This window comes from Artibeus jamaicensis, unplaced genomic scaffold (genome assembly GCF_021234435.1).
Source record: "Artibeus jamaicensis isolate MK-2021 breed Jamaican fruit bat unplaced genomic scaffold, CSHL_Jam_final contig_233, whole genome shotgun sequence".
Taxonomy (NCBI): Eukaryota; Metazoa; Chordata; class Mammalia; order Chiroptera; family Phyllostomidae; genus Artibeus; species Artibeus jamaicensis.
In genome coordinates, this window is record NW_026521486.1 from 21,407,221 (window position 1) to 21,421,271 (window position 14,051).

Here is a 14,051-nt window from a genome sequence, read left to right on the forward strand (position 1 = left end):
CCCCTCAAAAAAAATACAAGTGACCAGAGATTGCAAAATGTATATTAAATTTCATAGGCATAGTGGGAAAGCCATCCTCACAGAGGTAAGGTTTCTGACCCAGTGACAACAGCCAAGGAGGCAGCCCAGTCTAGTTTTAACCATCCACCTGGATTAAGATTTTCTCCTCTTTGCGGGTGGGGGCTGGCTGGAACCAAGAGAGGACATGACAGGAGTCTTCGGTCCCTTGGGGGTACCATTCTGTTTTGGGAAGGCAGCTTTCTTGGAAGTCTTCTGTGGCAACTGCTGCTTTACCTTCTTAGCCCCCTGGGTCTTCCCAAAGGGCTGAACACAGTTCTCAGCCTTCTGAGTGGCCAGAGTCTGGGAGAGCCGCAACCCTGCAGGTATCTCTGCATCTGTACCCTTGGGAGGAGCATTCTGCTTCAGGGAGGGAACTTTCTTGGAAGCCTGCAATTTAGGTGACTGTTGCTTTTTTATCCCAGTCACCTTTGATTTCCTGGCCACTACTGTCACTTTGGCCTTTTCAGCTGGCTGACTACCATCCTGGAGCTTGGAGGAAGCTGGGTCCTTTGTACTAAAAGGTACAGTGGACAATTCAGAGTCTGCCCCTTTGGGGATGCCATTCTGCTTCTGGAAAGAGGCCTTCTTGGGGTGTTGCCGTTTCTGCAAGTGTCGCTCTGCTTTCACAGCCACTTTGGCCTTCTTGGCAGGCTGGCTGCTGCTCTGAGGCTCAGGGGTCACTTGACCTTTCAGGTCTCCCAAGTCTGGGTTTGTAGGGGTGGATGCTGCAGAATTTCCTGGGGCTAAAATTAAAGACTGTTTTGTGAAAAAGGGCCTCATGACTGGATTTTGATCATTAGTGGTAGAGACAAGTAGAGGCATTAAAATAAGCAAACTGCCTGGGAACACTGGGCACTGCCAGCACTCCACACAGCAGTGCCTCAGAGCAGACTGCCTGGATTCACGTCGTCTGACACCGCCAGACCTTCACTCAAGTCCCGTTTGAACCTTGCAATAAAGAGAAGGGTTTACTACCCATCCTTGGGCCAAAAGGTTTCAGAGGAAGCTGTGCCCCCCTGAGGACAGCAGATAGCAAGACACTCTGAAGAGATAAATCCTGAGTAAATCTGAAGCACTGGGTTTTTTTGTTTTTTTTGGGGGGGCGTGTTTTTTGTTTGTTTGTTTTTTTGTTTTGGTTTTTTTTTAAGTCAAGGACTTTTTTCCTGGTGGATTTTGATGAGATACAGGAAAATAAGGCTCACACAACTAGAAACAAGCTAGTAAGACATTAATGTGTACTGACATATCAAATGTGTACTTTCAAAGTTACAACAGCCCTGGCCAGGTAGCTAAATTGGTCTAAACACCCCTGAAACATGGCAACTGTGGGTTCAATCCCCAGTCAGGGCACATAGAAGCAACCAATGGATGCATACATAGGTGGAACAATAAATCGATGTTTCTCTCTCTCCCCCTCTTCCTCTCTGTCTCTAAAATCAATAAATAAATCTTCAATAAATCATGCAGTTTGCATCCAGACACGTGCACTGTCCCCTCTCCCATCTACACCCAGGTTACAGTCCCAGTATGCTGAGCTCTAAGCCTGTTTCAGAAAACTGCACCCTTCCCCTTGAGACCCAGGGCAGACTCCCAAGATGGCTGAGAAAACCATCTGTAATTAGTGGGATGGGCTCAGAGAACTGCTGATTGTTCTGAGGAGTCTTATGCCAACCCTGTGCTGACAATGCTGGACCAGCAGAGATGCATTAACAGTGAGCCAACCCTGAGCCAAGAAGAAAGAGAAACCACAACCCAAACTGGGCACACATTCAGTGCCAAACAAGCACAAACACGGGAGAATGAAGGGAAAGGCCCCATCCCCGGAAACGCTCCATCACACTCCAACGGGGTCCGAGCTCAGGAACAAGTCTAGCTGGGACGTGAGGAGGCTCTTCTCTTACCCAAGCAGACAAAGGTAGAGAAAAGGAAGGCAGAAATTCTTCCCTTCCCTGGGGTCACACTATAAAGGCCTCGTGAAGGCAAAAAGAGCAAAGGCAGTGATGATGGGTGGACAGTAGATTACTTACCTGTCTGAGACTGGGGAATAGAATTAGAGAATTTCTTGAACTTGGCAATAAAGAAACCATCCATATTGTGGGTGTGAGGGTAGAAGCGGCGGGTAGAGCGCAGAGTGGGGTGGAAGCGCCTTTCTCGAAAGCGGGTAAAACCCTCCTGGCCAAAGTCTAGACCTGTGGGCACCAGCCGCACGTTCCTCTTTTTCAGAGCATAGTCTACCACCCACTCGTTCTCTTCCACCTGGATTATGTAGGGGGACAAAAACAGAAGGAAAAGCAGAGCTGCAGCTGAAGGGAGCTCCAAGGGGCAAACAGTCTTCCAGCCCTGCTCTCCTGCAGCTCTGCCACGGCACAGGCCTCACCATGATAGAACAGGTGCAGTAGACGAGGTAGCCTCCCGTCTTGGAAGTGGCATTGACAGAATCAATAGCACTCAGGAGCAGCTCCTTCTGAAGGTGAGCACAGCGCAGGACGTCCTTCTCATCCTGTTCCAGGTAGGAGACGCAAGGGTGTCAGATTTTCAGAAAGTAGCCTCAGAAAGACAAGTGAGCTACTGGTTGCCCAGAGTGCCCCTCCACCGCCCCTCCAGCTCCACAAGGCCCAGCCAAGGCCTCTCAGCCACCCCTCCCCAACCCCAGCTCCTCACCTTGTTCGTCTTCACAGCTGGGTCCTTGGAGATGATGCCGGTACCACTGCAGGGGGCGTCCAGCAGTACTCGGTCAAAACCCCCTATCACCTGGGGGGAAAGGATAGGTTAATCACCTATCAAGTCTAAACATGCTGTGTCAGGTAGAGGGCAGGGGAACTGGAAGACACCTCAGAAGAGATGCACAGAGGGGAGTCTCACCTTGGGGAACTGACGCCCATCGTAGTGGCTGATAATGGTGTTGGTGACTCCCAACCGGTGCAGGTTTCCCACAACACTCTTGAGGCGCTCAGCACTGGCATCATTGGCAAGGATCACACCCGTGTTCTTCATCAGCTGGGCTGAGGGGAGGGAGGGTACAGTGCTCAGCAGCCAGCTCCTCTGCCCCTATACTTGCTAGCCACCCTCTTACCCAGGAATCCACCGGAAAAGTCTTAGCACCTCAAGAAAAATTTCACTCTTAATAAGCTCTGCCTACTGCATGGGCCTCCCCACTCTGCACTGACCCCTAGTAATGAGCAAGCTCATAAACATGTGTTTTCCTATTGTTACTGACCATCTCTCTGGTCCCACAGATTATTTTTTTTCAAGTAACAGCTTAATCAAAAATGGTTATTGCTATGGCTGACTACTATGCCAAGGACCTTCATATACACATCTCAACCCCCACAACCCAAATATAATGTAACAGTCAACCCAAGCACAATCACCATGCCATTTTACAGATGACAAGAAAATCAAGGGCTTGCCCAAGGTCCTAAAAGTGGTACCCACAGGGCTGGACCTCAGCCAACTCCAGAGCCTATGCTCCTCACGACTCTGCTAGCTGTCTGCGCACTGTCTCGTGAGTGCTAGCCAGTCGCCAACCCCACCTACTTTCAAAAGCAGAGACCCAAATGAACCCTACCCCTGCCTGCCCTCCTCATACCTATATAACTGGTCTTTCCTCCAGGGGCACAACACATGTCCAGGATCCGCTCATGTTCCTGGGGCGCCAAGGCCATGACAGGTAACATGCTGGAGGCTCCTTGCAGCATATAGTGCCCAGCCAGGTACTCGGGAGTAGCACCTGTAGAAGAGGATCTGTCCATGACAAGCTGGGACAAGGGCAGGGGCACAAGGACTACTGGGCAGGGAACACTCACCAATGGGCACTGAGGAATCATATACCACTAATCCAGTCTTTGACCACTTGCCCAGGGGATCCAGGTTAACCCCACGATTGATTAGTGCCTTAAGATAAGAATGAAGATTTTTTAAACCTTGTACGTTACTATCCCCAGAAAACAAATGGAAATATGAAAACCTAGTCCTACCAGGAAGTCTATGGCACGAATTCTAGAGCTCTCAGAACACAGTCATCAGAGACTCACTGAATGCAACTTCCCTTCTCCCACCCCACCCCCTGGTGTCCTTTGCTTTAGCTTTAGACTAACTCGAGGTCTGAACTCCATTCCAATAACAGACTGCCAACACCTGTTCTGTTATTTCCTAGAAGTGGATTCTGATTTTCCAAGAGATTTAGTCCCCTTACAAAACCAAAACTTAAACCTATTGGTTAGAATACATTAAAGATAATTATCAAGCCCTGGCCAGGTGGTTAAATTGATGGGAGCATTGCCCCATACACCAAAAGGTTGCAGATTCGAATCCTAGTTGGGGCACATATAGGAGGCAACAAATCGATGTTTCTGTTTCACATCAGTGTTTCTCTCCCCCACTTCCACTCTCTAAAATCAATAAAAATGTGTCCTTGGGTGAGCGTTAAAAATAGTAATAAGATAACTACCAGCATATCTTTGTACCAGGAGATACAAAACACATGCATGAACTAAACTTTAGGAACAGGGGTCTTTAACCTAGGGGCCCCAAACCCTTGGAAAGAGGGAGATTAAATCACTGTTTGTGCGTGTATGATGTTTTTAAAAAATTTTCTTTATTGATTTTTGGACGAGAAGGAAAGGGGCAGGAAGGGGGGAGAGTGAGACAGCACATCAATGTGTTATTCCACTTACGTATTCACTGGGTTTTTTGTTTTTAAAGATTTAATTTATTTTTAGAGAGAGGAGAAGGGAGGGATAGAGGGAGAGAAGCAAGGGTGAGAGAGAAAAATCAATCAGTTGCCTCGGATACACATTCCAACCAAGGACCAAAACCAGCAACTTTTTGCTTTGTGGGACAACTCCTGACCAACTGAACCACTCAGGGTTAGGGCTTCACTGGTTGATTCTTGTACGTGCCCCGACTTGGGATCAAACCCATAACCTCGCTGCATCAGGAGAACACTGCAACCAACTGAGCTGCCCCGTCAGGACCTGCGGTGTCTTTCTCTGGAAGCAGGAATCACAGTTTCTCAATGATTCACCAGCTTCTCAATGATCTAAAAGGCAAACAGCTCCTTCTGATTTCTGAAGGGGCACTTTTATGCTGATTCAGATGTCTCAACTAGTTTCCCACTTCACAGAAATCCTAGGGCCTGAGCCAGTCAGACACACCCAGCATGATGCTAAGCCTATACCCATTTGCCTCCTGGGATCACGCTTATACCAACAAGGTACTAAGACCCCACCAGGTCAGGGTGGGATAAGGGAGTTTCTGTGGTCGACAGAAGTCAGCACCTCCCAGAGATAAGCAAACCTCAAAATCCGCCCCTCACCTGAGCAAGGTCTCGGCGCCGGGTTTTCAAGGTGTTGGTCCTGAGGGTGATGGGCCGAGGCACCTCATTAGCTTCTAAGAACTCCAACAGCTGGGAAAACAAAATGGCAGGCAGCAAGTCAGGCTGGCCAAGGAGCTCAACCCAAAAAGCACAAGGGAGCTGCCTGCCTCCCCTATACAGCGTAAAAGAGAAGTGATAAAAGGAAAGCACAAGAGGCATTAAATTAGCAATTCAGTACCTCAGACAGAGGGAAGAGGTCCATGAGCTTGCCAAGCAAAAAGTCCCCATAGGAGTAGTAAGTGGCCAGATCCCTCTGAAGCCGGTGCACATATTCAGATCGAGACCGACCTTCCTCCCGCTGAGTCTTAAAATCACGCAACACTCCCACTATATCTTGGATGCGCTTGTGAACTCGTTGCAAGTCTGGAGTCTGGGCATGTGAACCTGTCAAGGATCTGTCCCATGATGTCCCAGGGCCTGGTATTCTCCACTAGCAAGCACCTTCCCCCAGCCCTATCCTGCTGCACTAGAAGGATATCCTGCTCCATCTCTCCAGCAGGGGGCAGCACAAAAAGCTCCTCTTCATCCACATTGATCTGCAGATCCTCATCTATCTTGTCCTCCTTTTGGGGGCCTGACTCAGGGGACATTTTCTCCTCTTCCTCCTCTTCATCAGTCTCCTCCTCACTCCACTGGCCCCTAGAAACAGGTTCAGAAACAGAGTGATTCGAAGAACAAATCAGACACCTCCTTCCTCCCTCACCATTTCAACCAGTACCTTACTCTCCATCCTGAAATTTCCAAAACTCACCCAGCAGCAGCTTCCTGGGCCTTCTGCTTCCGAGCAGCCCTTTCAATGGGCAGCAACTGAAAAAAGATACAAGGAGCTGGTGATGCAAAGCTTGCTCTCCCACCAACCCACTAGCACTTTCTATCTGTATTTTTCCCCCAAATAAAATGTACCACTTGCTCTCAGAAGGTGACACAGACCCTAAAGTGAATATGAAACTAGCACAGTATTAACCACTGTTGAAACTAAGTAATGAGTTTAAATGTTTATTATATTGTTCTACTTATTTTTGTGTTCCTCTTTCTATCAAAAAGTTAAAACAGCCCTGACTGGTGTGGGTCAGTTGGTTGGGAATCCTCCTGCAAAGCCAAGGGTTATCAGTTTGTATTTCCGGTCAGGGCACATGCCTGGCTTGCAGGTTCAGTCCCAGGTCAGGGTGTGTATGAGAAGCAACCAATCGATGTTTCTCTTTTTCCCTCCCTTCCCCTCTCTATAAAATAAATAAATAAAACCTAAAAATAAAGATTTTTGAAACATGTAGGTGTATACACCCACATGTATACACAGAGGACAAAAACTGCCCTTGGACACCTTTTCCGCCATATTCCAGACTTACTCTATTTTTCACAGTTAAAATCATGATGCACTTCCAAATCTGTCTCTTGCCTTTTCTCATTCACAGACCACAAGCATATTCAGACATAATGGCCAAATGTTAACAGTAAACATAGTTTACTTATGCCTATTGGGTGTTTTGGAATTTTCCAGAGTTTTCGGTATTCAAGTTCACACAGTGGCTGAAAATCTCCTAACAGGAGCTCTGCAGAGAGAAGGGGGGTTGTGGGAGAGGGGTGCAAATGGGAACTTCCTTTTTATTCTACACACCTCTATATTACTTGAATTTTTTCCAAATTATAAAAGAAAGTTCATATACAAAGTTACGGAGGTAACGGAATTGGCCAGTTAGCTTGCACAGGCTCAGTAAACAAGTTACAAGGGCCTTCCAAAAAGAAAGGCCCTTGGAGCTGGGGAGCAAGGCAAAAGTTATGCACCCGGCAGGGAAGAGGGGGAAGGGAAAGGCCCGTGGGCATGCTCCTGGGAGTATGCTCTAGACTTTTCTAATAGCATACCCATATACAAATTGTGGAATCCGTAAGTAATTTCTTATACTTCCATACACAAATCTGCCCACATTTTGGATCACATTCTAAATGGAATTGCAAGATAAAGAAAAAGTTTCATCCTGGCTAGTGTAGCTCAGTGGATTGAGTGTGAACCTATGAACCAAAGAGTCGCTGGTTCAATTCCCAGTCAGGGCACAAGCCCGGGTTGCAGGCCAGGTCCCCAGTAGGGGGTGTGTGAGAAGCAACCACACACTGATGTTTCTCTCCCTCTCCCTCCCTTCCCCAGCTCTAAAAATAAATCAATACAATCTTTGTTTTTAAAGAAAAAGTTTCTAAAGTTCTCAGATACCAAATGCTTTATAAAAAACACGTGTGCATTTCTATTCCCATCAGCAGGCAAACAAGTGTCCACCTTACCACATCCTTATCAGCACTGAGTATTCTTGTGTTTTAAAATGCTCTATCCTACAGCTCTTTTAAATTTCCATGTACCCTAAAAGGACATAAGGTAAGAGAAAAACAGTGATGGAACACTAAAATCCCTTTTCTCCACTCAGGGTTATCCCCGTCTCGAGGATCTGGAAAGACTCTAAGGCAAGGATCCCTTCCTGAATACCTGGAAAGATAACTCACCTCTTCACCTTCATCCTCTGAGCTGGAGCCTACTCCATAGTCATCAACCATATCAGCATCACTGTCCTCAGAGCCCCAGAAGTCCTCCTGGTTTCCCACACCATCATCTTCAGAGTCTTCCTCCTCCTCTTCCTCCTCACTGTTATGGGCTGGTGCTGGGCGCTTCTTGCCTTGAGCACTGTTAAATAAGGACTGGGCTCCTTTCTTACCAGGTGCCTGGACAGCTCCTGCAGAGATCCCTAAGGATTTGAAGAATCCTGGACTGATGGCAGTCACACACTGATGGGGCCAGTACTTTCTACCCCCAAGAATGTCCTTTAGTTGTTCTTTCCACTCCAGACTGTTCAATGAACCCTTCCCTACCCAGAACCCACAGGACTCTTCAAGAAGCATCCAGCTCCTATTTTCACTGACCTTTTGGTAGCTTTCCAGGCAATGGTCTGGCCCCAGGACACTCATTCATCTCAAGGGCTACAGCAGAGCTCAACCTCCTCTTGGCTGCCCTGAAAAGACACAAGGAGTGAAGAAATGGAGCACACCCCCAGGTTCTGCCACTTCCCACAAGGAAATCTGACAGTTCCCAAACAGCCCTTTTTATCAGCATGATCATACAGCAACACATGGCTGAAGACGAAAAGTATTAATTTAATCTACATAAGTCTGGACAGTCACACTCACCTCTTTCGAGCACGACTAGACAGCCTTTTGGAATTTTCATCATCAGCTGAAAAAAAAAAAAGAGGCAGAACCAGGTTATAGGGGACATGAAAAAAAAAAAAAGCAAGGGAAGAGGAAATAAAAGTGGGGAAAGAGCCCTAGCTGGGTGGCTCATTTGGTTAAAACACTGTCCCATACATCAAAAGATTGTGGGTTCGATCTCCAGTCAAGGGCACACACCTAGAATGCAAGGTTGGATCCTGGGTCTGGAAGTGGTTATAAGAGGAAACTGATCAATGTTTCTTTTACTCTCTCTCTCTCCTCCCATCCTCTCTCTCTAAAATCAATAATAATGTATCCTCTGGTGAGGATTAAAAAAGAAAAAGTGGCCTGGCTGGTGTAGCTCAGTGGATTGAGTGTGGGCCTGCGAACCAGAGTATCACGGTTCAATTCCCAGTCAGGGCACATGCCTAGGTTACAGGCCAGTTCCCAACAGGGGACTCACAAGAGGCAACCATACATTGATATTTCTCTCCCTCTCTCCTTCCCTTCCCCTCTAAAGATAAATAAATAAAATCTTTAAAAAGTTTTTTTAAAAAAGAAGAAAAACTGGGGCCCTGACCTGTGTGGCTTAATTAGTTGGGCACCATTCCACAAAGTGCAAGTTCAGGGCACATATCTGCGTTGTGGGTTCAATCCCTGGTTGGAGTACATACAAGAGGCAACCGACCAATGTTTCTCTCCCTCTTTTTCCCTCCCTTCCCTTCTCTCTAAAATAAATAAATAAATAAATAAATATCTTTTTTCCCCTCCAAAAGGGGGAGGAGCGAGCACACTAACAAAAGGGAGTTGATTCTAGTTCACTGCATCGTGCTTTACCAGGAGATGGATAAGAAATGTAAAGGAGATGATCTCCACCTGGTTGTTCAGCAACCAAATCCAAAATAGGCCTCCCTCCAGAGTTCTGGTTTCTCTTTTTCTTGCTTCCTTTTTTAAATTGATTTAGAGAGAAAGGGGAAAGGGGGAAAGGGGGAAAAGAGGAAAGGGAGAAAGGGGGAAAGGGGGAAAGGGGGAAAGGGGGAAGGGAAAGGAAAGGGGGAAAGGAGGAAAGGGGGAAAGGAGGGAGGAACCTCAATTTGTTGTTCCACTTATTTATGCATTCATTGGTTGATTCTTGTATGTGCCCTGACCCAGGATGGAACCTGCAACCTTACATTTTGGGACAAAGCTCTAACCAACTGAGCTACCTGGCCAGGGCAAGACTTCTGATTTCAATAAACACCATCATCACCATTCCGATAATACATATTCAAAAGTTACCCTTTTTGTCTGTCTTTTCCTTTACTCTCAATTTCTTATAAAGATTTTATTTATTTATTTATACAGAGAGGCGAAGGGAAAGGGAGAAAGGACAGAAACATCAGTGTGGGTTTGCCTCTCACATGCACCCCACCAGGGACCTGGCCTGCAACCCAGGCATGTGCCCTGACTGGGAATCGAACCAGCAACCCTTTGGTTCAGCAGGCCAACACTCAATCCACTGAGCCACACCAACCATGGCCCTTCACTCTCAATTTAATTGGTTATCAACCAGTGCAAATTTTACCTCTACAACTCCTATTTTTCATACATTCTCCAAGAAATAAAAGGTTTAAATCTTAGCCCCATCATTTAGTAACTATCTGCAACTTACTTAACCTCTCAGCATCTATTTCCTTAGCAACGCTTTTCTCAGAAGGCATTAAGAGAATAAAGTGGTACGATGTGTCCAAAAAGTTGAATATAATGTGTACCTCAATGAACTGCATCTTTTATCCAATGTCCACTGCAAACTACCTGTCCACTCTTCTCTCCCACCCGTCCTCCATGCAACAGACTGACTACTCGCCATTGGGGAACCAGATTTGTGCGTTATCAGCTCCATCTCCTCCACAATGCAGTTCAGTGACTGGACCATCTCCTTCCCAACTTCCACTTGCTGAAGTACCACTCGTTTTTCAAAACCCAGTTTCTTAAAATTTAATGTAAGTTCTAGAGACCTTAGCTGCATGGGATTCCTCCCTTTCTTTAAACTCCCTCAATGCTAAACCACACCTCTTCTTGTATGGGTACTTGCTTCCCATACAAGTCGCATCTTCCCTAAGTTCTAAACGCTGATGACAGTGTTTCTTTCACTCATACTCATTAGTAATACGTCATAAAGGGGAAAGGGAAAATTCCAAACAACAGGAAGTGAACAGAGACTAAAAAACTGAAGGGGTTATGAATACAAATTTAAAAAGAAGCATAAACGCTTGGAGAATCAGAAAGCATGCCTGACCCTTACCTGCAGGCAAGAATCTGGTGAGTTCGGTCTCTGCACCCTTCTGTTTCCGGGCTTTTCGGCCCGGCCCGCGCTTCTCCTTCTTTGTAGGATCCAACTTGCGCCCCATGGTACTGGGGTAAAAGAAAAACGGGATGAGGTGAGCTGCGCGTGTTGGAAAGGGAAAGGAAGACCGCAGTCTTGACGTATTAGAGTGGAAAAAGGTATCACTTCGACCAGAACCTCAACTCAGCAACCCCTACAGGCCCTCCAGGCCTGACCAAACTCCGTTCTGCGAAGAGACTAGGACCCCATGCCATTTGTACAACATCTGCCTCCCTATGCCCCGGCCCAAGTTACTGCTCCCTTCCCAGACGTCCTCCACAAACCTCCGGGGCCTCAGTTCACCTGAAAACAGGTCCAGCCCCGAGACGCTCCCTCCGTACCAGGGGAACCACTCCACGTGCAGTACACTAGCTTTCGGATACCACCCTCCTACAGAAAACGTTTCACGCAGGCGCCAAGAAATCCTTGTAGCCCCGCCTCTTCCGGCCCGCGGCTGTATGCGTAACGTGAGACGCCTTGGGAACGTGTGTGAAGCTGCCTGCTGTGTAGCCGGGGAAAATTCAGGTGCGGACCGCTCTACTAGTAGTTGGAGAGGACAAAGGCATTAAGGGAGCCGTTTTCAGCTTCCTCGCCCATTCTTCTTCTGCACTGATGTTTGGCCTCAGGGCAGATTTCAATAGGGAAACTACTTGTATTGGCAAGGCCCTCGTGGCATCCTCCACCCTTCTTCCAGTCTCTAAGACCATGGAATCCCGGGACCCTTTACCAACAACTCCCAGTTCTTTGATTAGGAAACCCTTTCTTGATCCCGAACACCGCTGCTCAGCCTGTCAGGTAAGATTTCTCTCTGCCTAGGTTCAGATCTGGACGGTCAGAAGGACATCTTGCATCCTGACGTCATCACCCGTGATCAAGAAAATTTTCAGCCTTCAGGTAAATACTAAGGTAGTGCCTAGTAGCTGTTAAAAAACTGTTCCAGGCCCTTTACTGGATTTACCTTTCTGACCACTCTAGAAAGCAGATATTTTTATTTTATATGAGAAATCCACAGCCCAGAAAAGCCCACTTCCTCAGCCATTAAATGGTAGTATAGAGAGTATGAAGCCAGGTCATTTTTTGAACCTCTTATTTTCCACAGGAGGAAAACAAGCCGTCTTCCTTGGTCCAGAGCACGTAGGGCACATGCGCACACTGGATATGGCTCTTTTGTTGATTATCAGAACATAAGGAAACCTTTAGTTTTCAATTACACATTTCCCAGAACTCCAGTCATACACATTCATCCACCTGCACCTACACCCACACTGAACCAGAGCACTAAAATACAAGGAAACTTTTATTTTCAATTTTCATCAAGAAATTTTGTTGTGGATTTATTTTTATGCTTTTGGTTCTTTTCTTTTTTTTTTTTCTTTCCACTTTATTTCATTCTAGCCGTGGCTGGAGCCGCTGGGTTCCTGGTATTAAAAAGATGCCAACAGAGGTAGCTGTGTCTCACCCAGGGGCCCAGCCCACTCTGAATACCCCAAAAAAGGAGAAAAGAAAACACAAAATAAATCAACAAATTAAAACCGAAAGAACAAAGAAATTCAGATCGTTTTCTTCAAGCCTGGCAGGAACCCACAACAGTTTTTGTGTAACAGATGTTACAGTGGGGAAAGCCAGGGCCCAGAAGAAGGCCAGCCAGCCCGCCAGCTCCCTGCAGATGGCGCCGGCGCTACTGCTGCATGTCTCTCCAGCAGGAAGGGCACCACTGCCCCTCACTACCCGCCTCCCCCAGTACACTGGGGGCTGTTCCTTTACAACGTGGAAGATGGGCAGAAGGAAGAAATGGGTCTCTCAGGCCCCCAGGGGAGAAGCTGGGCAAGGGAAAGTGAGGAAGGTCACTGCTCAGCGGTGGAGGTGGTAATCCTCAATCTGGATCTTCACTGCTGCTGGGCTACCTATGGCAAAAGAGAGCCATGAGAGTCAGAATTGCAGGCTGAAAGTATTCACCAGATCCCAAGAGAACTCTGTTAAGTTAGCCCCACCTCCCCAGTTAGAGAAAGAAGAGTTACAAGTTCCAGAATAGCTCTGCTGGAATGGGGGCCAGAAGACAATGATCCCCCACCTGCTGTGGAGTAGGTTCAGGTGCTCGGTTTGCCAGGCGGCTGAGAATGTTACGCTCTGACATCTGTAACCTCACAGCAACTGGGGGAATTCGGGCAATAGTAGCTGGGAGTCGAGTCACATCAGCTTTCATGTCACTCAGCAATTCTTCTAGCTGTTTCAGAACTGCAAAGGGAAGAAGAAACCGTGGTAAGTGTGGTGGTCAGGACCAAGCTCCTCTTTACCAGTCGACTTGTGTGCCCTACCAAGCTGACTGAGGTACTGGAGTGCTAGAGTATGGTCCTTTATCAGAGTCAACTGACCTGGCCTCTACCATGCTCAAATTCCTATTTCTCAAATTTCTGTTCCTCACATTGCAGTTGTAACTGCCCATTCTATGCCTTATTTTTAATTTAATTTTTCAATTACAGTTGACATTCAGTATTGTTAGTTTCAGGTATACAGCATAGTAGTTAAACAATAATACTTTACAAAGCTAACCCCTTGCTAAGTATAGTACCCAACTAACACCATACACAGTTGTTATACTATTTCTGACTCTATTCCCTGTGGTGTAATTTACATCCCTCTGACCCTGTTTCATCTATGCTTTTTAAAGTCACCTACTCTTTAGGTGACTAAGGACTTTAGTCACCAAAAGTCCTTTTGTCTCTATGTCTCTGCTTTCTTGAAAGAAGCCTATTCCTTTTGTTTCCTTTCTCATTATCTTTCCACCTTTTGGATTTATCTTCCTCTCCTTTAAAACAGCCTTCCTTTCCTCATTTCAACCTCCACCTCCCTCACAATGTTTCAACTTTAATTGGAAACAAAATAATGAAAGGGGTCTAGAATTTGACTGGATCTTAAATCACCTCTCTAAAGTATCCCAGATGACACTGTATTATTATGGTTTGCTTTCCACTTCTAAGAACTAGATTATATTAAGAGTTAAAAGAAGCAAAGAAACTGTCTTTGATTGCCTCTAAGGAGGAAGGTACAGATCCCCAGGACATC

General features: G+C 46.6%; 2 protein-coding genes across 10 annotated transcripts in view; both read right to left on the reverse strand.

The window, feature by feature from the left end:
• Positions 1-24: 24 nt before the first annotated feature.
• On the reverse strand, positions 25-11,392 carry NOP2 (NOP2 nucleolar protein). 2 transcript variants are annotated; one of them, XM_053661492.1, is made up of 16 exons: positions 11,292-11,392; positions 10,908-11,017; positions 8,603-8,648; positions 8,339-8,427; positions 7,925-8,163; positions 6,189-6,244; positions 5,914-6,076; positions 5,616-5,813; positions 5,378-5,467; positions 3,867-3,954; positions 3,650-3,790; positions 2,923-3,062; positions 2,722-2,811; positions 2,438-2,560; positions 2,088-2,316; positions 25-803 (listed from the first exon to the last, which is right to left on the reverse strand). In XM_053661492.1, the coding sequence occupies exons 2-16, from the start codon at positions 11,011-11,013 to the stop codon at positions 154-156; spliced, it is 2,448 nt and encodes an 815-aa protein (XP_053517467.1). In that variant the 5' UTR covers positions 11,014-11,017; positions 11,292-11,392; the 3' UTR covers positions 25-153. The 2 variants fall into 2 exon arrangements, with proteins under 2 accessions (XP_053517467.1, XP_053517468.1); XM_053661493.1 differs by having other exon boundaries at positions 11,273-11,380.
• Positions 11,393-12,267: 875 nt separating this feature from the next.
• CHD4 (chromodomain helicase DNA binding protein 4) overlaps positions 12,268-14,051 on the reverse strand; it is a 28,886-nt gene continuing 27,102 nt past the window's right edge. For all 8 annotated transcript variants that reach the window (XM_037160811.2, XM_053661491.1, XM_037160814.2 and 5 more), the window contains 2 exons: positions 13,060-13,223; positions 12,268-12,892 (listed from right to left, as the gene is read on the reverse strand). In XM_037160811.2, the coding sequence (XP_037016706.2) occupies positions 12,875-12,892; positions 13,060-13,223 (182 nt within the window). In that variant the 3' untranslated portion in view covers positions 12,268-12,874. The remainder of the gene's footprint in view (positions 12,893-13,059; positions 13,224-14,051) is intronic.

Excerpts from the sequence above, each read along its gene's own strand:
- NOP2 (XM_053661492.1), bottom strand. The coding sequence starts at position 11,013 with ATGGGGCGCAAGTTGGATCCTACAAAGAAGGAGAAGCGCGGGCCGGGC. Across the intron at positions 8,649-10,907 it reads CACCAGATTCTTGCCTGCAG|CTGATGATGAAAATTCCAAA; the intron begins GTAAGGGTCAGG and ends TTTTTTTTTCAG. Across the intron at positions 2,317-2,437 it reads ACTGCACCTGTTCTATCATG|GTGGAAGAGAACGAGTGGGT; the intron begins GTGAGGCCTGTG and ends TACATAATCCAG.